Here is a 26,784-nt window from a genome sequence, read left to right as displayed (position 1 = left end):
TTTGCTTCAATGTTTCTGAAGTAAACAAAGTCCATTTATCTGTTTATGATTTTCATTGAGATTCCAACAAACAAAGACCCCAAATAATTCCTAGGCAGGCGTTTTAGAAACAGCCACCCAAAGCCATATGGTTTCAGGTTATTGAAGGGGGAGGGGTATGTGTTTCCTAAGACTACAGCATTTATAATATGCTTCAGAAAATCATCCTTCTACAGAATTTCCAGTGCTTGTTTTTAAACATCAAGGGTAGTTTGCTTGGAAGAATAAATTCTGGGCTAGGTTTCCTCCCATTTCTCTCATATCCATTGCATCCATGTTTAGCCCTTACCTTTTATATATTGTGTATACTTTTAACCAGCTGGGACCTTCTGAACGAGTAGCTGCTGACAGAGTTGGCTGACTTTTACATTTACTTGTATCAAGTTATTTATTTATTTTTAATTATTGTTAATGAATTTTTGTCATTGCTGGTAAAAATTCTCTTAGGCTAAAAACATGCCCTATTCTGCCTGTGTTATATTCTGAATTGCACTATATATTCAAATCCATATGCTGAATAATGAGATCTTTTTCTCATGTTATATACATATATTTTTAAGATGCTCTTTTCTTTATCCCATACACTATAACAAACTTGTGATGTGCTTAAAGTTGCTTGATTTGCCAGGTTTTGGCAATTAGGTAAGAGCTGAAGATCATTGTGGTTGTGGATTTTTCTGTAGTGCACTGTGTGTTCTTAGGGAAAGGATAAACTCCATAAGGCAGTTTATCTAGGCTGCTGAAGCTCATAGGCTATAATACAAACCACTGTGGTACCATACTGCGTTAGCATTAGGCTAACTCCATGTTTTCCTCAATTGTGTGAGAGTGTGTGAAGTCTGCACTGTTAGGAACAACACAGTATAGCAATGCATGTTTTTTTTCTTCTTTAAAAATGACTTGTAACTGGCCATTTAATGGTTTAGATAGATAGATACTTTATTAATCCCAAGGGCTAATTCACGTACTCCAGCAGCAGAATACTGATAAAGAACAATATTAAATTAAAGAGTGATACAAATGCAGGTATAACAGACAATAACTTTATTTAATGTTTACCCTAGGTGGAATTGAAGAGCCGCATAGTGTGGGGGAGGAACGATCTCCTCAGTCTGCCAGTGGAGCAGGATGGTGACAGCAGTCTGTCGCTGAAGCTGCTTCTCTGTCTGGAGATGATACTGTTTAGTGGATGCAGTAGATTCTCCATGATTGACAGGAGCCTGCTCAGCGCCCGTCGCCCTGCCATGGATATCAAACTGTCCAGCTCTGTGCCTACAATAGAGCCTGCCTTCCTCACCAGTTTGCCCAGGCATGAGGCGTCCCTCTTTTTTATGCTGCCTCCCCAGCACACCACCACCATGTAGAAGAGGGCGCTCGCCACAACCGTCTGATAGAACATCTGCAGCATCTTATTGCAGATGTTGAAAGACGCCAGCCTTCTAAGGAAGTTTAGTTGGCTCTGTCCTTTCTTACACAGAGCATCAGTATTGGCAGTCCAGTCCAATTTATCATCCTGCTGCACTCACATGTATTTATAGGTCTGCACCCTCTGCACAGTGTCACCTCTGATCACGGGGTCCATGAGGGGCCTGGTTCTCCTAAAATCCACCTCCAGCTCCTTGGTTTTGCTGGTGTTCAGCTGTAGGTGGAGTCGCACCATTTAACAAAGTCCTTGATTAGGTTCCTGTACTCCTCCTCATGCCCACTCCTGATGCAGCTCACGATAGCAGTATCGTCAGCGAACTTTTGCACGTGGTAGGACTCAGAGTTGTATTGGATGTCCGATGTACAGTATATAGGCTGAACTGGACCGGAGAAAGTACACTCCCATGTGGCGCTTCTTTGTTGCTGACCACAATGTCAGACCTGCAGTTCCCGAGACGCACATACTGAGGTCTGTCTGTAAGATAGTCCACGATCCATCCCACCAGGTATGAATCTACTCCCATCTCTGTCAGCTTGTCCCTAAGGAGCAGAGATTGGATGGTGTTGAAGGTGCTAGAGAAGTCCAGAAACATAATTCTTACAGCACCACTGCCTCTGTCGAAGTGGGAGAGGGATTGGTGTAGCATATACTGTAGATGATGTTTATGCCTGAGTGCCAACCTTAACAGTTCAAGGTACTACTCTTTTTTTTTTTTTCTTCTAAAGTGTATTTCAAATGGCATTCATGGGGAGTTATTTGAAAACTTTCTTAATGGTTATATCACAATTATCAGCTTTTGTTATGAGAAATATAATTTCATGCCTTTACTTTATTGTGAATGTGACCTGAATTGAGACAATGGATGAAAAAAAGATCCCATTCTAACTTTTTCTTAGCTAACCTGTGAACATTATACACTGATGTTTAAGAGTAGAAGATGAGTAGAACAAAATGATAATCTGAAAAATTTCTGTTGAATTTTGCAATCCATGTATTACATTTAAGTTTTCATATTAATTTTATCCATTTTGTTATTTTCCAAAGAAAATGGAATACCAATCTATATTGTACATAGCTGTTATTGCTGAACTTGTGCAGTGCCAGGTGTAAGTTGTCACTGGTGATTCACACTTTTTTAATGTACTTAAAAAATGTTTCTTAAAATTATTAGAAATATATTCTGAAGCAATTTTTACGTTGTTTTCTCTTGTAGGTGACCCAGTGGAGTATGCTATTACTTGTTGCTTAAAAAGGATAGGGTACACACCAAGCATTTAGCTTTGCTAATGCTACTTTAGAACTGTTAGTCCAGAAAAGAAAGGCACTTGAAACAAATATGAATCTGTGTAAACAGTTTTGCAGCAGTAAATTAATCTATTCTTTTTGGGTGTGTTATACTTGACACAAGACTCTTGTTGTAAAGAGCTTAAGTTTGGATAATGCATTGTAGATTCCATTGAGTGAAATAACGCCAATTTATCTAAATTTAATTGACTGTTTTTGTTTGGAATGATCTTCATTTGGAACAATTCTATGTTTTATGTTTCCTTTATGAAATAAATGCATTTTATGACATTGACTTGCTGCATGAGCTATTAATTTAACTCATACGTACAACTTTTATAACTCATAGGTACAGCTTTAATGGCTCAGAATTTTTAGGTTGAGTAGTTGCTCTCAACAAACATCACATCAACTCATTCATAATCTGTCTACCTCTTATTGGAGAATTTGTAATTAGTTCCTTTCTTGCTTTACAAGTCATGTATCTGTACTGAATATCAAATTATTATTACTGACTAAGGTGGAGAAAGGGAGCTGGAATGACTTTTGGGACCCCAATACAGCAACAAGATAAGATAAGAAAAGAAAAAATATAAAGTCTTTGTAATGAATCTTGTCACAATCTGTAAACCACTGTTTACTCTTTTGTTCAACCAGGTGCTTCATAAAAATGCTTTGTAATTATTTTCTTTTAGTTAATTTATTGAACTACTACATTTTATTACTTTATTATCCAAACAAATATATCAGAATTTTTGTGATATGCAGTGTTTTGGGAATTGAGCTATGCAAAATATAAACAAAAAGGTAAATATGCCATATAGTTCAGAAGATGAATGTATTTTAAAGCACTCTACCTGGAATTGATTTATGGGCAATTGTGCATGATAAGGTATAGTATTTTTTCTTTTGTAGACAGGTCTGGTCTGTTATTAATGTTCAACAGAGAAAGTGTGCTACTTTTTCCTCATAAAGTAAATGTTTACCTCCTGATAGCTCTGTGTAGGGTTGGGTATTGGCACTGATGTCCTGATCTGATTCCAATTCGTAATGCCCCAATTCAATTCAATATTGATTTTATTTTGAATTAGCATTGATATATTTGAAGTGGTGGCTATTTTAGGGAGATTACTTAAAAACATTTAGAGATCATTAATATAATGTTTCAGTATAATAATTTCAGTAACATTTTATTTGAAGGGTGTCTACACAGTGATTTCATAACATGTGGAATGACATTGAGCATGGAATGACATTTAAGAAGAAATACTTGATTAGTAATGAACAGTTAACATCAGTATTTGGACAATTTAGAATAAAATATCATTGTTCTTAAAGAAAAAAAAACAAAAACAACAAATTCACCTTGTTCTAATACAGTGCAATTTGTGTTTGCATAATTATATGTCTGAACCTCACCCACTGAACTCTGTCTCCACCCCATCCCGTATTCCCTAGCAAGGGCTACTCATAGTAAAGTGCTTTTTTTGTAGAAAGCCTTAACAGCTGTATTAACAACATCTACTTGTTCAGACATGAAAAACGAAGAAAAGCAAAAATCTATAAATAGTAATTGAGCAGGATAGAGATTCACAAGATCGATCATGAGACTTTACAAATTGATATCAAAGTGTTTAAACAAAAAATAACGATTTATTGCAAAATCAATATTTTTACCCAGGCCAAGCTGTGTGTGTGGGGTATAGGCGTTTACTTTATTGCATGTGTATGTCAGCATTTGCCTAATTGATTTTTTATATGCTGATCTGAATCTGCAGTTTGGCTACTTTTGGCTTTAAACATCCTGTTTAATTGGCTTTGCCTGTTTCTTTTTCAGTCAACCTCTAATTACCATGCAAGAAAGTTTGGAGTCCGTGCTGCAATGCCTGGCTTTATTGCAAAGAAACTATGCCCAAGTCTTATCACAGTACCACTAAACTTTGATAAATATAAAGCAGTAAGTGCTGAGGTAAGTCATTTGTTTGTTTAGCAAAAAGGAGCTCAGAAAGTTAAGCTTTAGAAAAACTGGTGCAGTTTATCATATGATTCACAACATCTCTTTTTGTGCTCCTCGAATTGATTGTCTGCTTCTAATAAAACAGAATGTGAATAAACAAGTTTTAGTTGGTGAGGTCAAATTGCAGTTTAATTGCAAGTTTACACTCACCTAAAGGATTATTAGGAACACCATACTAATACGGTGTTTGCCCCCCTTTCACCTTCAGAACTGCCTTAATTCTACGTGGCATTGATTCAACAAGGTGCTGAAAGCATTCTTTAGAAATGTTGGCCCATATTAATAGGATAGCATCTTGCAGTTGATGGAGATTTGTGGGATGCACATCCAGGGCGCGAAGCTCCCGTTCCACCACATCCCAAAAATGCTCTATTGGATTGAGATCTGGTGACTGTGGGGGCAATTTTAGTACAGTGAACTCATTGTCATGTTCAAGAAACCAATTTGAAATGATTCAAGCTTTGTGACATGGTGCATTATCCTGCTGGAAGTAGCCATCAGAGGATGGGTACATGGTGGTCATGACGGGATGGACATGGTCAGAAACAATGCTCAGGTAGCCCGTGGCATTTAAACGATGCCCAATTGGCACTAAGGGGCCTAAAGTATGCCAAGAAAACATCCCCCACACCATTACACCACCACCACCAGCCTGCACAGTGGTAACAAGGCATGATGGATCCATGTTCTCATTCTGTTTACGCCAAATTCTGACTCTACCATTTGAATGTCTCAACAGAAATCGAGACTCATCAGACCAGGCAACATTTTTCCAGTCTTCAACTGTCCAATTTTGGTGAGCTTGTGCAAATTGTAGCCTCTTTTTCCTATTTGTAGTGGAGATGAGTGGTACCCGGTGGGGTCTTCTGCTGTTGTAGCCCATCCGCCTCAAGGTTGTGCGTGTTGTGGCTTCACAAATGCTTTGCTGCATACCTCGGTTGTAACGAGTGGTTATTTCAGTCAAAGTTGCTCTTCTATCAGCTTGAATCAGTCGGCCCATTCTCCTCTGACCTCTAGCATCAACAAGGCGTTTTCGCCCACAGGACTGCCGCATACTGGATGTTTTTCCCTTTTCACAATATTCTTTGTAAACCCTAGAAATGGTTGTGCGTGAAAATCCCAGTAACTGAGAAGATTGTGAAATACTCAGAACGGCCCGTCTGGCACCAACAACCATGCCACGCTCAAAATTGCTTAAATCACCTTTCTTTCCCATTCTGACATTCAGTTTGGAGTTCAGGAGATTGTCTTGACCAGGACCACACCCCTAAATGCATTGAAGCAACTGCCATGTGATTGGTTGATTAGATAATTGCATTAATGAGAAATTGAACAGGTATTCCTAATAATCCTTTAGGTGAGTGTATATGGTCAGTTATAGGGGGACTTCGTCATGTATTTGTAACTTATAATTGCAACTAGACATTAAGCCCGTTACAATAACGGGCGCTAGAACAGTAGTGCATAAACATTAGTAGGAACCGTTTATATTAAATGGCAAGGGACCTTGACCTCATTCTGTTTCTTGTCTTAATTTTTTTTTTTTGTCAAAAATGTTTTTGCAAGAAGCCTAAAGTAAAATAATTATAAAAATAAAATAGAAACGTATGACAATACAGTAAGTATAATTAATATTGCCTTAGTGTAAACTTTTGTAACAATCTGTAATACACAATATCTGAAGAAGATATTTAGGAAAAATGTTATTTTTTTTACCTCATGAAATTTTTCTATAAAATTTCATTATAGACAACATTTCTTGTAAATATTCTGTCTGAGTTTGGCAAGTGTTTGCCTTGTTCAGGACCATGTACAACCTTGACAACAACATCTGGAAAACTTCTAACTCTTGATAATGCAACATATAACTGACCGTGGCTAAATGCTGGTTCTGGCAAGTAAATGCCAACTTTTTGTAAGGTTTGCTCATCTGAGTCTCTCTCTTTTAGCGTTTTTCTGACGCTCATTTTCTTTTTCTTCAATCGATCTATTTGTTCGTATTTTTTTTTTTTTGTCTTTCAGCATTTCTTTTGTTGATGTTTACTTGTTGAGCTGACCGTTCTTCCAGGAGATGTTACTTATATAGGATTTGATTGTCTGTGTCTTTTGTCCTACTTGACGTGTCCTTTTTTTTGGGTGGCACGTTGTTAGTAGATATGTCCGTAATATTTTCTCTTACAGTAATACTGGCTTGTATGTGGCTGTAATATGCGTCAGTGTATTGTGTGCCTTTAAATTTCTCTCGCAGTAATACTGGTTTGTATATCTGTAAAATGCCTGTAATTTTCTCTGACAGTAATACTGGCTTTGATGTCCGTAATATGACTTTAATTTTCTGTCACAACAGTGGTCAATCAGCAGAGTGTCCCCAGCAACTGATGTAATGTGTGGCGTGCAGTTGATAATTGTGACTGTGTCGTCTCCCCAGCAAGTATTTTAATCTGTGCTGGCGTGTAGCTGATTATTGTATGCGTGGCATCTCCCCAGCAATGGATTTTATGTGCGCGGCCGGGACCACCTAATCAGCACTCTCCCCAGCAATGATGTATTTTATTTGCTTATCATGCGCTGCCGCGGCAAGGCCATTCACTGTGTGCCCAGCTTCCAGTGTGTGTGTGCTTTATTTGCTTATTATGCGCTGCCTCGGATAGGTCATTCACTGTGTGCCCAGCTTCTAGTGCATGTGCGACCAAGGTGCTGTGTGCATGGGCGGGGCACGCTGCGATGTGCGTCGCGGCCCCGCGCATTCACATTTCACCAGAAGACACACACACACACACATGGACACCTGGACGCGCACAGGGCTTTTATTAAAGAGGATAAGTGACAGTATTGTGTAACACGTTTTTTAAACAATTATTATATTTAAATGAAATCATTTGCGTTATAATAAATGGGCTATGGACAACTGCTGAAGTAGTTTTGTAACATAAATTTTATGTGAAATGTATGTGCGAAGAAAAATTAAAAACTTTTGACATCTTTGCAGTCCTGTGTAATTTGACAGTTTTTTTTTTTTTTTTTTGCAAAGCACTTTCTCTTTCAAGTTTTTTGCCAATTTTGCACATGAACTGTAATTTTGAGTTAGGAATTTTGGAAGTGTATTGGTTTTTTTTTTTTTTTTTTCATGGTGGAAGTAAAAGTATTTATTAAGTATTGTGTTACAGGTTCACTTTGTAGTACTTGGACTTCTCATATTTTGTTCTTCTTACATAAGTGCTAATTATTTCTTGTTATTGATAAAGTATAAACATTAGTTGGATTGTACTTTTGTATCGTAGGTTAACGCTTGAAGTGCTCAATGTTAGAATAAGAAACAGCTGGCTTCATATTACAATGACAGTGAAGTGTAATTCTTTTTTTCGTGTTTTTTTTTCTTCCCCCGCAAGATTTCTTGTGTTCTCTCAGCATGTGGTCATTGGTCAACATACTGCTACTTTAATAAGGCAGCTGACAAAGAAAACCATGATGGAAAGATATTGAAAATAAACAGAAAATTCCAAATGCATTGTGTGCACATCTCTTCCAGCTTTGTTATACAAATCTACAAAACATGTCATGACTTCCTGATAAGCTCACAAAATCTGTTGGTTACTGACCTTGGTGTCTTGGATAAGCCAAGATGGCTTATTGGTTTCAAGTTCAGAAAATTTTAATTCAGTGGTTCCAAAAATGACAGTGTACATGATTGTTTTATTTAACTCGTAAAACTCCCTCAGGCACTTAAATGTTAAATGTAACTTTTTTTTTTTTTATAGAAATGCAGGTGTTGTGCAGAATAAAAATGAAGTGGTAGATGTAACTTTTTTTCAGCATAAACTGATGCCATTTTTCACTTTTTTGTTCATTGCAAAGAAAAGTTTGATAAGCACTATGAAACTCGAACAAGACAGTACCCACAAATGACAGAACTACCCACGTGGATGCTTGGTGGAGCACCGACTCAGAATTTGGCTATACAAATAATGTTGCGCTTACACTCTTGCCAAGACTGGAAATTTCATAAAAGAATGTCGCTTTTTTTGGCCTAACAAGAAAGAGACAGCCTGTTGCAGGGTTCCGGGACTCAGTAGAATTATAGGTGCTGCATTAAGTTTTTTTTTGCTGTGCATTTTTGTCTTTGGTGGACATTTTTGGTCAAAAAAATTTGTTATTCTGAAAATTTTATTACTTCACTCACTGTAATGGGATTTGACGTGTGTGTGTGAATGTGACTTCTTTTAATAACTGCAGGGCAACATTAACCTTTTTGCTAACTGTCATTACGGTTGGCTAATCATTCAAACATCTTTTATTCACATACCTTTCATTTTTTGCAGCTATTACTCTGCACTTTGTCATAATGGAGTTTTCTTTATGCGGTACAATAGGGACAATCCTGATTATCTTTTTCGCACATAAGGTTAAAGAAACAAATGAAATGCTACTTTAAGATGTTTAACTTTAGTATGTTCAGCTAGAGACATTGCTGATGATTCTTTGTTCCACAACCAAACTCTTGTTGCTGCAAAGGCCTGTGATTTATTGGCAGCACCCATTATGCATCTGAGAATATTGTGACTATGTTGTAGATCAGAGACACACCTGATGAACCACACAACCTGAATTTGGTGTGTCTAACCCTTGTTTCCTTTTTTCAGTCTGTTAATAATGTTTACATTTTTTACATTTTGCAGATACACATTGATGCAGCCTTTGCTTAACTCCACCCAAACGCCTCCTCAATCTGTGGCATCTTGTAACTGTTTTTCTTATTCTTTTAACTTTCTAGTTTCATTTATCATTAATCCTCACATTCTGTCTTTTTCTGATACCCCGGATGAGTAATCTTTTTCCAGCATGGGTATTAATCTTACTTTTGTCCTGTCATATTATAGATCTAGATGCACATGTGAAATCTAAAAAAAATAAAAAAAGGCCATTTCAAAGGCACAGGAATTCCACCCCCCCTTTGCTAAATGAAATCCACTGTACAAAAGCAAAAAAAAAAGAAAAACTACAGCCTCCCTAATTATTAGTCCCTCTAAATTTACAGCCTTTGCCATCTGCCAAAGGCACTCACAGAAACTAATGCAAGGCCATTTTATAGACAAAATACGTCGTACGTCAAAGTAAGTCATTGCAGTTAATTCATATTCATTTTGATGGCTTTTCACAAGAGTGGTCTTTATTAAGAAGTGAAGAAGAAGAAAATAATCCCATTATTCTTACCCATAAATGTGTGTTTGGCAGTTAATCTAGAGGTTAAGCTGATTTGTAGCATATACTCTTGTGTCCTGGTGAAACTAAAGTGGGACAGTTATCAGTATAACTAGCATAAGTGCAGGTCTTCATTCTAGCCAGATCACTCTATCTCCACCATAAAGTGTGGTGAAGGTAGTATTATTCTATGGAAAGCTTGTCAACAGCACAGACTGGCATTCCAGAATTTGTCTATTCAGACAAATATTATGTTTGAAGCTGTTCAATTTGTATTGAATTTAAGACTGGAGATTTAGTTTGTGTTTTATTGTGACGGTGATTCAAATTACATAATTAGAACAATACCGGACTGGTGTAAGATCAAGAAATTAGATGATCTTGTTGCGCCACGACTTTAAATTCTGCAAAATGTAATTGGCAAATTTCACTCCATGATAATATGCAATATCTGTCTAAAATTATGCTTCTCTTTTTTTTTTTGTTTTTTTGGTATTCGGTATACTGTATTAATGGTTGACTGAAGTGGTATTGTACATTAAGGGATGGAATATTTAAAATATAATGATCTTTAAGGATTATTTTACTGTTGACTTTTTTCTGTTTGGGAGGGGCTTTATGAAGGCTTGCACATTAAATTTTCTAGGTGAGTGCTTTAGTATGGGAAGAAAGGATGACTACTTTTTGACCACATCATTTGTTCTGAGATTTCCAATTGGTAGTATATATACAAGGTGTTTCAGTTCAGCCTTGCATAACCTCAGACAGAAAGATGAGTATTACCTTTGTATTTCTCTATATACTGACAAGTTTAAATTTATCCATATAAGATCATTACGTGACTGATTAATTTAATTCTAAAGCCATTGTGATATTATTATGTGGTTAGTTGTGTCTCACATCATAATTAAAGCAAAAAATAGAATGAATAGTAATTATCTTGGTAATGGATAAAATGCTAAAAACAAAACTGAATTGTTTCACATAGTGCTTTAGGCAAAATTGAAGGTGCAATGCAAGTAAGGGTACTTTTGATTTGATGTAGAATTATAAATATATGATTTTATCAATACATGTCTGACAATCTCCACATAGGAGTCACTTGTAAGTACACTAACAGGATTTTCCATGATTTTATTGGCTTTGGGTATAAGTGATGAGTGATTACTATAATTTCAAATATCAGTAGTAGCATTTCCTGCCCATACACTACTAGATTTTAATGCCAGTTTTAGTAATATACAAACTCATATTATCTTGAATTTTACATGTGTTTGTTATTTTTTATAATTGGCCACTGTTTCACTGTTTCAATTTGTGAGGATTGTCTCTATTTTAATCTCATCATCTGGAGTAATATTCACAGTTTTGTGTTTGTTTTTTTTTTTTTTTTAATGCTATGTCTGAAACCTATTTCAGAGAACAGTTTACATGGGAGCACACCTCTTAATTGTTTCATGGATACAATATCAATTTCCATTGTAGTGTTCTAGTTTTACCAGGGTCATGGGTGGTGTTTTTTTTTTTTTTTTTTCTTTCTTTCTCTGGTTTTCCTCCCACATCCTAAATATGTGCTCATTTGAATCTTTCTTACTTTGCCCCAGTATATGTGTGTGGTTGTGTTTGTAAATGTGCCCGAGTCCACAATGATCTGGCTGATTTCTGCTTTGCTGTTGGGGCTGCAGGGATCAGTATGAACTCTACATGATAACAAAATTAGATAAACAGTTTAGGAAATTAATTGATGATCTGAAAGTTATGTTATTTTCTATTTATACCACAAGTAATAATTACATCTTACATTACATTATGTCAACAATTTGTTTACCTTTAAATTGCATACAATCTTACTGAATCTATGAGCAATTTAAACTATTATCCTCATGTTTATAACTTTATTTCAAAATAATGCAGTGTTTTATTTTGATTATTATCATTAACTGTACAATGCTATGGCTATTCCTATAAAGCATGAGCTAGGGATAATTCACAGACAAGACAAGCACACATTTTATTCAAACTGTAGTGCATATAGATGTTATGTTTCTGGAATGTGGGTGTGGATGACTATTGGCAGTCCATATTCTTTCATATAATTCACCATTGGGGATAGCAGCTGTTCTGAAGTTTGTTTGTGGAAACTTGGGTCATTTATCAAACATGAAATGAATAGTAGTAGGCGGCTTAGCATATCTGTGTTGTTAGTTACTCAAGAATTTTGGGGGATGTCCTCATTGCACTGTTTATGGTGCAAGTATAAATTTTAAAAGAACTGACTGCTGAAAAAAATATGCATTGAACAGCTGCTTAATTTAACCTTTGAAAAGGAGCAAAACACAGAAAATATTGCAGCACATTTAATTGCTATTAATGTTTTATCAGTGTATTTTTTTGTTGTCTTCAGTGTAGAACTTTTATTTTTTTTACACATTTTAATTTTTATTCATATTTGACTTTTTAATGGAAGGCTTTCAGAAATAATGGGCTATTAAATAAAATAGTTTCCAGTATGTTAATATATTTTTGTTCAAAGTGTTTGCATACTACATTCAGTTTCTCTTTTGTTTCATGTTTAAGGACAGATTCATGACACTTGTTAAAAATCGGTCTGAATCTTCTATATACTAAAATATTAAGAGCTGTAATTTCAACTATACCTTTGTCTACCTACACTCAAGTCAGAGTTCAAGATACTATGTTATTTGAGAACCTTATCTAAAACCATATTAGGAATTTGAATTTCAAATACACTGCAAACAAGACTCATTAGATATCCTTGCTCAGTCTATGTGTGGCTTTAAAAACTACGATTCATGAATGACTGAAGCAAGGACAAGTTTAGGACAAAGGTGTAATATGCGATTACAGTACAAATTAAGTCCATATCACAACAAACAGAAATTAGTCTAGTGCTACACCACAAGATCATACCGTCAACAGCAGATTGTATTGATTAGATATGTGTAAGGTGGCAATGATAATTTTTGTGTTTCATTTATGTTTTTCAATATACCTAATTAGCTCAACTATTACCAAATACATTCCTGTTTTCCATTTTGAGTTACCTTTCCTGGCCGTATTTTTGATTTTGTTGGGAAACCGCAACTGCAGATATTGTAATACTGAAGATTGTTATGGGGAGACACTCAAGCCGGGGTCAAGCTAGTATTAGATTTTCTTCTTTCTGTGCTAATGTGTTTATCAAAACATATATGGAAGTGATGAGTAAGAAAATAAATATAAGTTTGATGGGCTATAATAGCATATTAGCCTTTGACAATGAGTGGGCCATTTTGTTAATGCTTTAAACTGTCTTCATTTGTACACAATAGGCAGAGCATTCTTTGCAAGTCTTGGAGATTGTTCTTTAAATACAACAGAAGGCTTAAGGTACATGGGAGAGCAAGAGGGAAGAGATTGAAAGTCTTGGCTAGGTCTTGGCTGATAGTGACCTAGAAGTCCTCTTTAAAGCTGCCTAATGGGCAAGTTGCCTTGACTTTGTTGAAAAGAATATAAATAATGAAATAATGAACTAAGACTCATTTAGTGAAGAATCTGAGGCCAGGGTGGGGAGAGGAGAAATGAATAAAGAAAATTCTTGCTATAGTTAAATGTGTAAGTGGTAGAAAGACCAGAACACCCGCAGGGCTGGTTCCAGAGTGATATCATCTTAAAGGCCAAAAGTATTCTGGCTATGCATGGTAGTCCTGAAGTCTATAAGGTCTGTAACAATGCCTTTAATTATTTTTAAGGGTCACACTGACCATGGAAGCACAATCCAAAGTTTTCCATTGAAATCAGCACCTGGAAAATTATTTATAGTAAATAATTTTATTTATGTCAGATTAAAAAAAAAATGTTTCTTTAAAATCTTGTTGAATGTTTTTAATCTCTAATGACTTAATTTACTTATTCTTAACATTTTTAATAGATCCGTGAAATATTTGCAGAATATGATCCCAATTTTTCACCTATGAGTCTTGATGAAGCCTACTTGGATATAACCGACCATCTGGAGCAACGTTGTTGCTGGCCTGAATCCAGGAGAACATATTATTTAGAGAAAGAAATCACATCTACAGGTACTAACGGGTTATCTGGTTGATTACAAAGGTTGAGTGAAGGGCAAGGTTAATATCACAACTTTGAATACAGTGCATCTGGAAAGTATTCACAGCGCATCACTTTTTCCACATTTTGTTATGTTACATCCTTATTCCAAAATGGATTAAATTCATTTTTTTCCTTTTTTCATTTTGTTCTACACACAACACCCCATAATGACAGCATGAAAAAAAGTTTACTTGAGGTTTTTGCTAATTTATTAAAAATAAAAAAACTGAGAAATCACATGCACTTAAGTATTCACAGCCTTTGCTCAATACTTTCTAGATGCACCTTTGGCAGCAATTACAGCCTCAGTTCTTTTTGAATATGATGCTACAAGCTTGGCACACCTATCCTTGGCCAGTTTCGCCCATTCCTCTTTGCAACACCTCTCAAGCTCCATCAGGTTGGATGGGAAGTGTCGGTGCACAGCCATTTTAAGATCTCTCCAGAGATGTTCAATCGGATTCAAGTCTGGGCTGTGGCTGGGCCACTCAAGGACATTCACAGAGTTGTCCTGAAGCCACTCCTTTGATATCTTGGCTATGTGCTTAGGGTCGTTGTACTGCTGAAAGATGAACCGTCACCCCAGTCTGAGGTTAAGAGCGCTCTGGAGCAGGTTTTCATCCAGGATGTCTCTGTACATTGCTGCAGTCATCTTTCCCTTTATCCTGACTAGTCTCCCAGTTCCTGCCGCTAAAAAACATTCGCACAGCATGATGTTGCCACCACCATGCTTCATTGTAGGGATAGTATTGGCCTGGTGATGAGCGGTGCCTGGTTTCCTCCAAACGTGACGCCTGGCATTCACACCAAAGAGTTCAATCTTTGTCTCATTAAACCAGAGAATTTTGTTTCTCATGGTCTGAGAGTCCTTCAGGTGCCTTTTGGCAAACTCCAGGCGGGCTGCCATGTGCCTTTTACTAAGGAGTGGCTTCCATCTGGCCACTCTACCATACAGGCCTGATTGGTGGATTGCTGCATAGATGGTTGTCCTTCTGGAAGGTTCTCCTCTCTCCACAGAGGACCTCTGGAGCTCTGACAGAGTGACCATCGGGTTCTTGGTCACCTACCTGACTAAGGCCCTTCTACCACGATCGCTCAGTTTAGATGGCCAGCCAGCTCTGGTGGTTTTGAACTTCTTGCACTTAAGGATAATGGAGGCCACTGTGCTCATTGGGACCTTCACAGCAGCAGAATTTTTTCTGTAACCTTCCCCAGATGTATGCCTCGAGACAATCCTGTTTCGGAGGTCTACAGACAATTCCTTTGACTTCATGCTTGGTTTGTGCTCTGACATGAACTGTCAACTGTGGGACCTTATATAGTTAGGTGTGTGCCTTTCCAAATCATGTCCAATCAACTGAATGTACTACAGGTGGACTCCAATTAAGCTGCAGAAACATCTCAAGGATGATCAGAGGAAACAGGATGCACCTGAGCTCAATTTTGAGCTTCATGGCAAAGGCTGTGAATACTTACTCTATGTACATGTGATTTCTCAGTTTTTTTATTTTTAATAAATTTGCAAAACCCTCAAGTAAACTTTTTTTACATTATCATTGTGGGGTGTTGTGTGTAGAATTCTCAATCAATCAATCAATTAATCAATTTTGGAATAAGGCTGTAACATAGCAAAATGTGGAAAAAGTGATGCGCTATGAATACTTTCCGGATCCACTATATTTAATTATAAGCCTGTATCAGAAATGTAGGTTGTTCTTTTTTAGGTGTGTTCACATATAATATGGCAACCACTTGCAATAGCCCTGTCTGTCTATCTGCATGAAACAACTCAGCCCACCATGAACTGATTTTATTGAAATGTAGTAAGCTTATTCTTCAAAGAAATTTGTCGACACAGTCCAGTTTGTTTGTTTTTTTTTTTTTTTTAATACTGTACAGGTAAAATTCCGTTACAACGAACTTCCAAGGACCTAAAAAATATTTTGTTGTAATGAAAATTTTGTTGTAATGAAATTCTGTATTTTTAGCTATAGTGCCTTCTTTAACTTGCGTCCAGGCGTCTGCAATCATTTCAATAGCTTCTTTTGTGTTAATTTTAATCTCCTGTCTACAAGTTATGCTGACGAGAATGTTTCTCAACATTTCCTTGCGATAATACACTTTCAGGGTGCAAATGATGCCCAAATCCAGTGGCTGAAGCACTGCTGTGCAGTTGGGTGGGAGGATTTCAAAGCGAACATTATCTAAATTTGGAAGCATGTTGTGGGCAGCACAGTTATCAATTGGAAGCCGAATCATCCTTTTTTTTCTTCATATTGTGAGGTTTCTGAACTCTTTTGGGATCCCCCACACCCCATGGAAACGTCACATTGAAGTGTGTCCCAAAGCGTGATTTCCACGTCTGTGGAAGATTGTTTGTCCGTTGCCGGGGCAGGGCAACAGCAGGCTCACAGCAGTTCAGTGAGGCACCACAGAAGCGAATCCTAAAAGATCGGGGTCGCGCTATAAGTCCCTGTCTTACACCACAAAACACGAGGCTGAGTCTCATTACTTTAGCAAAACCAGCTTTATTGAACTTGAAACAGGAACAGCCGGGTTATTTATTGTAGCGGGGTCTGTCCCTCTCCTATAAATAGACACAGCAGTCAGGCAGGATTGTGGCCAGGTTAGTGGCCAAGTAATCCTGTTACCTGCATTTACATTGTTCCTTGTGTCACCCATTGAGATCTTTTCTGTTTACTTTGGCGGAGAGAAACAGCAGATCTTTGAGCCTGCTGTTGCCCCGGCAACAGATAAACAGTCTTCCATAGATGCGGTGATTGCACTTCAGGACCCTCTTCAGTGTGTTGTCCATCTGGGAGAGCTCCCAAGAGAGTTTAGAAACTTCACATTTTCTTCAATGAGTGCCGCATTAATAGGAATGTTTCTTGACCGAGCATCAGTGAACCACATAAAAACAGCTTTTTCGACGTCTTCAAATGCAGCAGTTCGCATACGTTTGCAACTCAAGATTTTTCTTCTTTTTTTTTTGCTTGGTCTTTCAATAAAGTTGACAGTGTTGATGACGAAATTCCGAATTCGCTGGCAATGTTTTTTTTTTTTTTTCCTTTTTGCCACAATCGAGAGCTGCAAAAATTTTAAGTTTTTTTTTCCCCCCCTAATATGAACCGTTGTCATTTTTTCATGTCTGCAATTTCTATAGGAGAGAGACAATAATAAATTCCATTGGATGTTTTTCAAATGATGACAAGCGATAAGCAAAAGGTATCACTGAGAACCACTGAAAACAAAAACAGCAAAAAACCAGTACGAGGAAAAGTTTGAAAAAAGACTTTGTTTAAAAAAAAAAAAAAAAAAAGTGTTTCTGTTTGGAGATGGTTGTCCACAACTGAGCTGCGACCACAGAACTAACCGCTCTAACCATCTGTGGATGAATAATTCAAGTATTTCAATGTCTTTTGGGCATTTTGTTGTAATGAAAGTGCTGAATGTACTTTGTTGTAACAAGATTTCTATAGACTCGTGTCATATGGGGAAACTGTTGGGACCATAAAAATACTTTGTTGTAATGAAAATTTCATTGTAAAAGAATTTTACCTGTATCTTGAACAGATCACGCTCTACAAAGTTTTGAAATTTCAAAACCATTGAATACCATTGATGAATCTGTGAGCTTGTTTGTCTTAAATCAAAGAAACATTTTGTGTGACTTCAACTTCAAATTACTTTACCGTTTCAATTTTAACTTGGCAGCGGTTACACTAACTTTGTATGTTTTATATAGTTTTCTTCCTCCTATAGTTTCACCTCCTAGGGCTGCTACTGATTACAAACTGATCCCCCAATACAAGCTAATGAAACACCAGCAGAAGGCATATGCAGATTGGGAACTGTCATGAGCTGTTTCTGCAGAAATCTCTTCACCAGCAACTTGTTTCAGCTTTATAAAGTCTTCTCACTTGCTTAAGCACAAATGGAAAGAGAACCAGTACAACACCCTCTCATACTCCCCAACGCTTTAAGTCATAACAGAAAGTTAAATTATCTTCCTTACTGTATAAGTAGAAAAAGAAACCAAGGGGGAAAAACAGGATTATCTAGATATGAATCATGCCCTTCACTTACTTTATTCTCTAACATTTGTCATAACTGAGTAGCTTTACAAGTCTTATTTCACTAGAATTATTACAGCCAGACATGTAAAAAAGGAATTGCCAAAATTTTCATTTTTTATTTATATTTTGTTAACTTTAATTGCAAATTGTCACTTCATGTGAATATGGGATATGTGTGTGTATATATGTTTCCGATGCATGTGTGAATGTAAATGGTCCATAAGATGGACTTGAGTCCTTATCAGGCCTGTTTTCAGCCTTTTTCCCCCGATCCTGGTGAGATAGTCTTTGGCTCCAGCAATCTTGAATTGCAGTGAGAAGGCACTAGAATTTATTTACTGAAGTCAGTCCATTGAAGGCTTCAGTGCCGGCACAGCCCTCTTAAACACTTCAATGTCATGCCATTTGTACATTTTCTAGTTTGTTATTATATGTAAACTGTGTAGAATTATTGTGAATACAACAGAATAGAATGGTGTAGAAATATTATGGCACCTTTCATATTTTGTACTTTTTCAATGTGTATATTAAATTGAAAACTAAATATTACAGTTCCAAAAGCTTTTCCAGCACATTTTCAGGGAAAGGATCAAATAATGTCTATGTTCAGTTCTGACAAGAATATTGTCAAGAATAATAAAGTGTACTTATCTATCTAGTTACCATTTTGTGTCCTAGGAAGTATTGTAACTATCTGACTATCTTATTTGCTTTCCTTGTTCAAGTAATATATGGCCGTAATGATGGACTGTCTTCAATGTTTATGAAAATTTACCAATGCTTTTACGTGGGAGTTTTTCAAGTTTCAAAAATGTGCACAGTGCATTGTATTCAGTATACTGTAGCTCAAAAAAAATGACATTTAATTTTTTTATATTGGAATAAAATTGCTCTGCTGAGAGCTTAGTTTCTGAATGGGGGCATATAGCGAGACATGATGACACAGCAGGTGATTTACACATGGAGAGGAATGAATAGGCAGATCCATGACTACAAGGTATGATTTATTAGGAAAGAAGGAAGGAGTTAAATGTTTTCGGTTTCAGCAAATGAAGATTGAGAGGCAATATGATTAAAATATTTATAAAGTTATTATGTAAATTAGTATAGTGAATCCCAGGTATGACTGTAAATTGAGTTCTTTAACATGAACAGAGGAAAACAAGATTTATTAAGGGTATGTTTTGAACAAATGACGTTTGTCTTCACTAGAGAGCCAGTAATTTCTAGATTGTGTGGCAGACAGTACTTTGAGGACCTACAACTTGACTTCATGTTATTTTGGAGAAATTATGTGAAAGAGATTAGCAAGATTTGTTGGGCTGAATGGTCTATTTTTGTCATAATCGTTCCAATGTCCATACTTTTTTATGTTTTAATCTCTCATTTAAAAAATCAATTCAAGTATTGATGTGATTAAACAGTGTCTAATGCCAGCACTTTTACAGAACTGTATCAAAAATGTGGAGTAAGCTGTGTATTCACATGGGTTTTCTCTAGGTACTCCAGTTTCCCCTCACATTTCAAAAACAAGCAAGTTAGGTTGATTGGCAATATTAAACTGGTACTCTTGCAGTGTACCTTAGTTAAAAGGTTGCAGTTCAGTGTTAAAGCATAATGGCTGTAGCATTTTCTGCACCAGTAAAGATTAAGTTCCATTCATCCATCCATTATCCAACCCGCTATATCCTAACTACAGGGTCACGGGGGTCTGCTGGTGCCAATCCCAGCCAACACAGGGCACAATGCAGGAAACAAACCCCTGGCAGGGCACTAGCCCACCGCAGGGTGCTCACACACACATATACACACACTCACACACCAAGCACACACTAGGGACTATTTAGAATTGCCAATGCACCTAACCTGCATGTCTTTGGACTGTGGGAGGAAACCATAGTACCTGGAGGAAACCCATGCAGACACAGGGAGAACATGCAAACTCCACACAGGGAGGACCCGGGAAGCGAACCCAGGTCTCCTTTCTGCGAGGCAGCAGCGCTACCACTGCGCCACCGTGCCGCCAGGATTACAGTTTCATTCACAAAATAATTACATAATTTAATTGTTTCTGTGGCAACACTAGCATGAAAACAGAACAGATATTTTATGCAGGTTGTTTATAAGATAAGGCATGTGTTAATTTTCACTTTTCTCTGACGCTGTAATCGGATTTTACCGACATTAAAATCAAAACCACTGTTTTCTTAATGAAGGTCTCTCAATGACCTTTTAAAGTTATTGGGAGAGTGCTGTTTAGTATAGATGCTTTCCTCATTTTCTGTTTATGTTTTGTGTTTTTTGAAGAGCATACCAGTGATATGCAGCTTTCTAGTAACTATGATGGGACTATTTCACCGGTTTTGTTTGAAGACAGTCCTCCTTCTTCATTAAACACTGCACCTGAACAGAAGCACATTGTTTTTGGTATATCTGCTGAGGAAGCAGTGCGAGAAATGCGCTTTAGAATTGAGCAGAAGACATCACTAACAGCCAGTGCAGGTAGTACATACTCTTCTGTGATCAAATTACTGGTCTGTAATTTATAATCATGCTCTTTAATTGACTAAATGATTTTGCCTGATATAAAGATTATTTAAGTCACCTTTAAGATTTTAATATGCTGCATGCATCTGGCTGTAATTTACTATATTTTCGTAATTGAATTCAGATGTTTTTTAAGTTTTGCATTTTGTAGAAATATAAATATTGTTTCAGTGTACTCAATAAAATATTTAAATTACATCAAGTTACTGGCCTTGTCTCCTAAACACACATCATTGACCTGGTGGTCTTTATCTTTAGCTATACCCTGTAAATAGAAAAAGATTTACCTGCTCATTGCTAACATTACCCTGTGACCTTATAATCAATTCAGTGTATTCTTAAACTGAACTGTTATTTGAAGATAGATTCAAAGTGCAGGAACAGTTTTACAGATCTGAGCTAATGAATGTTGTGGTTGCCATACTTTTTTTTTTTTTTTATATAATCTGTTTGGCTGATAGGACCAGACTAATGTAGGTTTCCATTTTTTTTTTTATATTAAAAAGGTTTTCAATTTATCATTAAACTTAAAGGGATCAAAAGATGTATATTCCAGTGCAGGTTTACACCATTTCAGGGCTCTAGAGTCAAAGAATGTATGTTAATTTATGTATACATTTTGTTGACATTCTCAAAATGAAAAGTAAGTAATCACAAATTTACAAAAGATAAAAGGAGTTTTCATAAAATATATTTTAACTAATTTAAGATAAATACAGTATATGCAATCAATTGAAGAACTAAACGTAATTACAATAAACTTTAACTTTTAATATTTTTTTCTTGTGATTTTTAGTTTAGAAACTAACATATTCTGCCTACTACATTTAGGTATTGCTCCAAATACTATGCTAGCAAAAGTGTGCAGTGACAAAAACAAACCCAATGGTCAGTACAAAATTCCAAACAATCAGCAAGCTGTGATGGACTTTATTAAAGACTTGCCAATAAGGAAGGTATGTTTTTCAATTCTGTTCTTGTATCACATGAGGTATGGGTATTTTCAAATTAAATTTGGAAATCCTTACATTGAATTCATTAGAACATTGGAACAATTTTGACGACAACGGGCCGTTCAGTCCTACGAACTCCCCAATCATAATTACCATGTTTCTCTAAAATGACATTATAGTCGAGTTTTGAAAGTCTCTAAAGTACTACTATCTACCACATTGCTTAGTAGCTTATTCAATGCATCAGTTTTTTTCTTTTGTGTAAACTGTGGTTGTCTGTATGAAAATGATGTATTGACTAATTCTTTAAAAACATTTTTTTTTTTTGGAAATTCTAATTTTCCTTAAGTGTTGCTGAAGGACATTTCCCGCTCAGTGGCCTAGCATCTAACTTAATTTTGGACCAGTTTTACTACATTTAAAGATTTCCTTTCTCTCTTTGCATTGCTCTTTAAACTTGTGGAGGATCCCCAGAATACTACCAGTCAGAGATAGGTGTCTTGGGAACGTGGCAATAGTCAACAAGAAGCAGCGAGGGCTCCTTACTTCTTACTAGTGTAATTGGTTCCATGTTGCCCATTTATGGTTAAGGGTATGGGTTAAGACCAATACTCTCCTACATGGCTACAGATAAGTTTTAGCTAGGAGAATCAGGATCATGTTGCCTTTGTTTCACTTAATCTTTTGAGAAGGAGGACTAGAGGTGTGAATTAGGAGAGTTCTGGTGGTGGTGTTGAAAAACAAGGTAAGTGAATGGATATCCTAGTAGACACTAAGAGATACAAACCTAGCCTTTTTATTTTGTCTTGTTCTTTTAGATTTTTGTGGGGTTTTTTTTTTAAAACTTAAAATCATTTTTAATGTCATTGACATTACTTTTGGAGAGACACAGCTAATATGATCTGTTTTTTATAGTTTCTTTAGAATGGCTACCCAGACTTTCACACCTTGGACTTTTTGTTTTGGCCTGGAAGGCATCTTTTTTCCTTTATATTTAAAAAAAAAAACTATGAAACATAGTATGATGATTTTAAAAGAGCATAATGTAGTTATGCACTTTGACTTTTATTACAATATGTACTAATATAAGGATGGATCAGCTTCAACCTAAAACTGTTGTTCTACTAGGTTGATAATGTAAGTGATCAATGATTAGCTTATGTGTAGCCAAGTATGTAAATTATACATTTCTAGAATTTATGGTTTTATAGTGTACCTAGATGATATTGACATGAGTGATGAAAATCAAGCAATTATTTTGTTACCATTGAATTATTAATGCTTGAAAACAATATACCTTCTAATGTTTATTCCCTCCTATTCAACTAAGTTCCCCGTCTCCTTCATATGCTCTACCCAAGAGATTCGCTCCCATGACCGGATGTTTCCTAAAGATGTACCAAGGTCTGACTGGCCTTTGACATCAAATACTGACGAAAATGTTGCCACAATGGAATTAATTGTAATGCAAAATCAAACAGTGGGGGTTCTTGAGATAGCATATTTGGGTACCTGATGTTGGCTCCTGAAATAAAGCATCAACATACCCGATGTTCAAACGATAATTTCACCGTAACAGAGATGAATAGGGAGCAATTGTAGAAGCATTTCATAACTGGCAGTGAAAGCAGAATACATTGTTATCATCCAGAATCCAAACAACAACAGATGCAAAAGAAGCATGATATTTCTCCAGCACCATAAGAAATTCACAGTTTAAGCCTGACGGTGTAAGCCTATGATTTGTACACAAATTATTTTATGCTGTTGAGAATGTAGTCCATATTCATTGTTACTCTTACTTGCTTTGGTATTTTCAGCTGTCAGTTGGGGAATAATAGAAAAAGGATGATTAACATTTTTCTTTGCTACTTCAAGACAATTCCTGCTCACATTGCACTTGTAGATGCTGCTCTGCAAAAACTGTGGATTCAAGGAGATGCCACAACCACACCATTCTTAGAGCTGGCTCTGTCTAATTACCTCCAATTGTCCAGTTTGAAGGAATATCTTGGGATGCACTTTGTTAGGTCAGCTAAAGAAGAGCATTTACAATAGCAACACAAGCCATTGAATTTCAGTGCATAGAAAAATCTTTTGAATAATTATAACAGGTTTATTTGTGTTCAGAGAAATAATTTGATTTGAAAAGCAAAACAGTTTTATTTTTACAGGTGTTTCTAAATAGGTTAGGGTTAAACCTCTTTAATCATCCCTCATTGCTATCAATCACGTGTTTTGTAAATAAAACATTTTCTAGGGACCATTTCATATGGTTTCATATCCTGGCAAGTTAAATCAGCACATTGCTTTGTTAGATTTTATCTCAGTTAATACTTTTGTAGCAATTGTTGTGATTGTCAGTTTCATTTGTTTGTTTATAATGGCGCTTGACTGATCATTCAGGCTTGCTGTGCCTCCGTTGGATCTTAAAACCTTTAAAGTACAGTATGTATTGCAGCAAAGAAATTATTCATGACTTCCTTTCATATCAATGACAATTGAGAATAACTGATATATTTCCCTGCTCCTTTGGATATTTTAATTGTGTAATTTAATTAGTTTAAAAAGACCTTTTTAGAAACTTCTTCAACATTGATAATTCCATTTTTACCTGTCTGTGCCAACACACAATTTCATCCCTAACTTGGTAGACCTACTACAGTGATGTGAATATGCTCTGCTGTCAACACCTTAAGTTAAAGATTTGAAATATACATGAGGGTGCTACTGGGGCTACCTATAACATAACAGCAATGATCACAAGAAGTAAAAGTTTTTTGTCAACTGGCAAGTTTATTTAAAAATGTCTTTCATTAACTGCTTAGTGTATGTTCCCATACAAAGCTAATATGTTCAAATAATTGCCTATCACACAATAATAATAACTTGTCTCACTGGACATGACAGCAGCAGAAGTAAAATACTTTCATAGTTGTAAAATTCAGAGACTGAAAGTGAGAGGTTACAGGGTTTTGTTATATTTTTCTGTTGTATTAATGGTTGATTATTCAACTTATTTGAGTATTTCACTGAATAAAATAAGGATACTGCTGACAAATAAGTTATTTGACAATTTACTCCCTACAGTCTTATTATATTTTTAATATTTTTTCACATGATCTTCAGAGGAGCAAATAGAAAGGACCATTATAATAGGCAACACCAAAATCTAAAACTCCACGCCCATTTGGTGGTTGTCCATTTTTACAAATTACATTTCAGTCTATTAGGCCAGAAACGTTTGACACCCAAATCGTGAGACTAGACCATTTTTAACACACTGTGTCTCTAGTAGAGCTACTTCCTTCAATCTGTTAATTTATTTACTTATACTGGGCCATTCATATAGGAATTTTCTGGTACATGATTTAGGTAAATCCAATAAACAGACATGGGTGGTGGTGCAACATTTGTTTCATTTTGGCTTTGTGGGTGTTTGATTTTCATTTGTTTCTGCAGTTTTATTAAGTGATTTTTTTATATCAGCCATTTGGGTATATGCAGACATACCTTAGCTACCTGCCATTTGTATGTAATTCTTTGTCTTTTGAAATGGGATAATCATATAAGACTGATTAGAAATTATATCAAGCCAAAAACGTAAACATCATACAGAGCACTATACATGAGGGTATTGCTTGCTACTGAGCACAGAAACAAGCTTAGCACCTTATTCAACTTAAAGGTATAAATTTTACATCTGATGAAGAACTTAATTAAAACAACATCAGCATCATAGGTCCATCAGAAATAGGTCTGAGAAGCACTATTTTACAACATGAAATATACTGTAGACTGAGGTATTTCAGCTGTGGGCTTCAAAGTGTAGAGTACAAGCATAATACAGTGGTTTATTTTGTGAGAGTGAAATTTAAAGACCTTGTGCTGTAGGCCTGACATTATCGGTTATTTCTGGTTATTTCAGATTTATTTGTTGCATTATTTCTAGTAATTTTCAAAAATATATTTGTTTATTGCTGAATTAATTTCTGTGTTGGTAGTTGGATTTTTAGTTTCTGTTGTTAGTTTTATTTTACAAACATGAATAAATAATTGCTAAAATAGGCCAAAAGTTACAGTTGCACTCAAAAGATCAAGATGTTTGCTTAGCTCAGTCATTTTCATTATAACTTAAAAGTCTATTTCATTGAAGTTCCCCTCCAGTTACCACCTAAAATGCATACTAGAAACACTTTTGGACTTGCTTAAATAAATATGTTGTTTTAAGCTCACTTTTACTAAAGTACATACACTATGTTTATCTCTTGCAGTAATCTGTATATTGTAAGTTTAAATACTTTCCTTTTAAACCATTGTTCATAGGTTCACTGTTTGATTATGTAAAAGTAAATATTTGCTTAAACTTTTGTTTCTGTTGTCTCTTTCCAAATTTGCATTGGCTTGTATTTCTTGTACTATTTTGATTATGTGTGCTTGGAATGCAGTTTATTTTCTTAAAATTATTAGAGCGTTTTTTAGCAATTTATTATTTTATGAACACTGTCATTGATTGGTTCTTCAATCTAAGTGCACTCAATGCATGGGTAGATGTGCTGCTAATTATTTTTTTAGAGTTTACATTAGTATAGGGTGGTCCAGATCTAATTATGCAATTTTCATTACGGTATAACTTAAGTTTATTATATAGAAAATTACCCAAAAAATCCTAAACCATCGAGAAGTGTGCAAACTGACGACATGAAGAATCATCTTTGTGCCGAACTGGAAACATCCCCACATAAATCAAAGTCATCCAGACGATCTGGATCTGCATAATTAGATTTGGACCACTCTGTATATAAGCATATGCAATATGGTACGGTGGCACAATGGTAGTGCTGCTGCCTCGCAGTAAGGAGACCTGGGTTCGCTTCCCGGGTCCTCCCTGCGTGGAGTTTGCATATTCTCTCCGTGCCTACGTGGGTTTCCTCCGGGTGTTCCGGTTTCCTCCCACAGTCCAAAGACATGCTGGTTAGGTGCATTGCCGATCCTAATTTGTCCCTAGTGTGTGGGTGGGTGTGTGTGTGTGTCCTGGGGTGAGCTGGCGCCCTGCCTGGGATTTGTTCCTGCCTTGCGCCCTGTGTAGGCTCCAGCAGACCCCCATGACCCTGTGTTAGGATATAGCGG

The 26,784-nt window shown here is 36.2% G+C and overlaps 1 protein-coding gene across 3 annotated transcripts in view; it reads left to right on the top strand.

Moving 5' to 3' along the window:
• polk (polymerase (DNA directed) kappa) overlaps positions 1 to 26,784 on the top strand; it is a 100,327-nt gene that overhangs the window by 44,543 nt on the left and 29,000 nt on the right. For 2 of the 3 annotated variants that reach the window (XM_039758420.1, XM_039758419.1), the window contains exons 5-8: positions 4,587 to 4,718; positions 13,897 to 14,047; positions 20,462 to 20,656; positions 21,533 to 21,657. In XM_039758420.1, the coding sequence (XP_039614354.1) occupies positions 4,587 to 4,718; positions 13,897 to 14,047; positions 20,462 to 20,656; positions 21,533 to 21,657 (603 nt within the window). The remainder of the gene's footprint in view (positions 1 to 4,586; positions 4,719 to 13,896; positions 14,048 to 20,461; positions 20,657 to 21,532; positions 21,658 to 26,784) is intronic. The other variant, XM_039758421.1, reaches the window with a different exon arrangement.

This window comes from Polypterus senegalus, chromosome 7 (genome assembly GCF_016835505.1).
Source record: "Polypterus senegalus isolate Bchr_013 chromosome 7, ASM1683550v1, whole genome shotgun sequence".
In the NCBI taxonomy this organism is placed as follows: domain Eukaryota; kingdom Metazoa; phylum Chordata; class Cladistia; order Polypteriformes; family Polypteridae; genus Polypterus; species Polypterus senegalus.
Note: the sequence above shows the minus strand (reverse complement) of the source record. Positions and strands in the feature narration are given on the sequence as shown.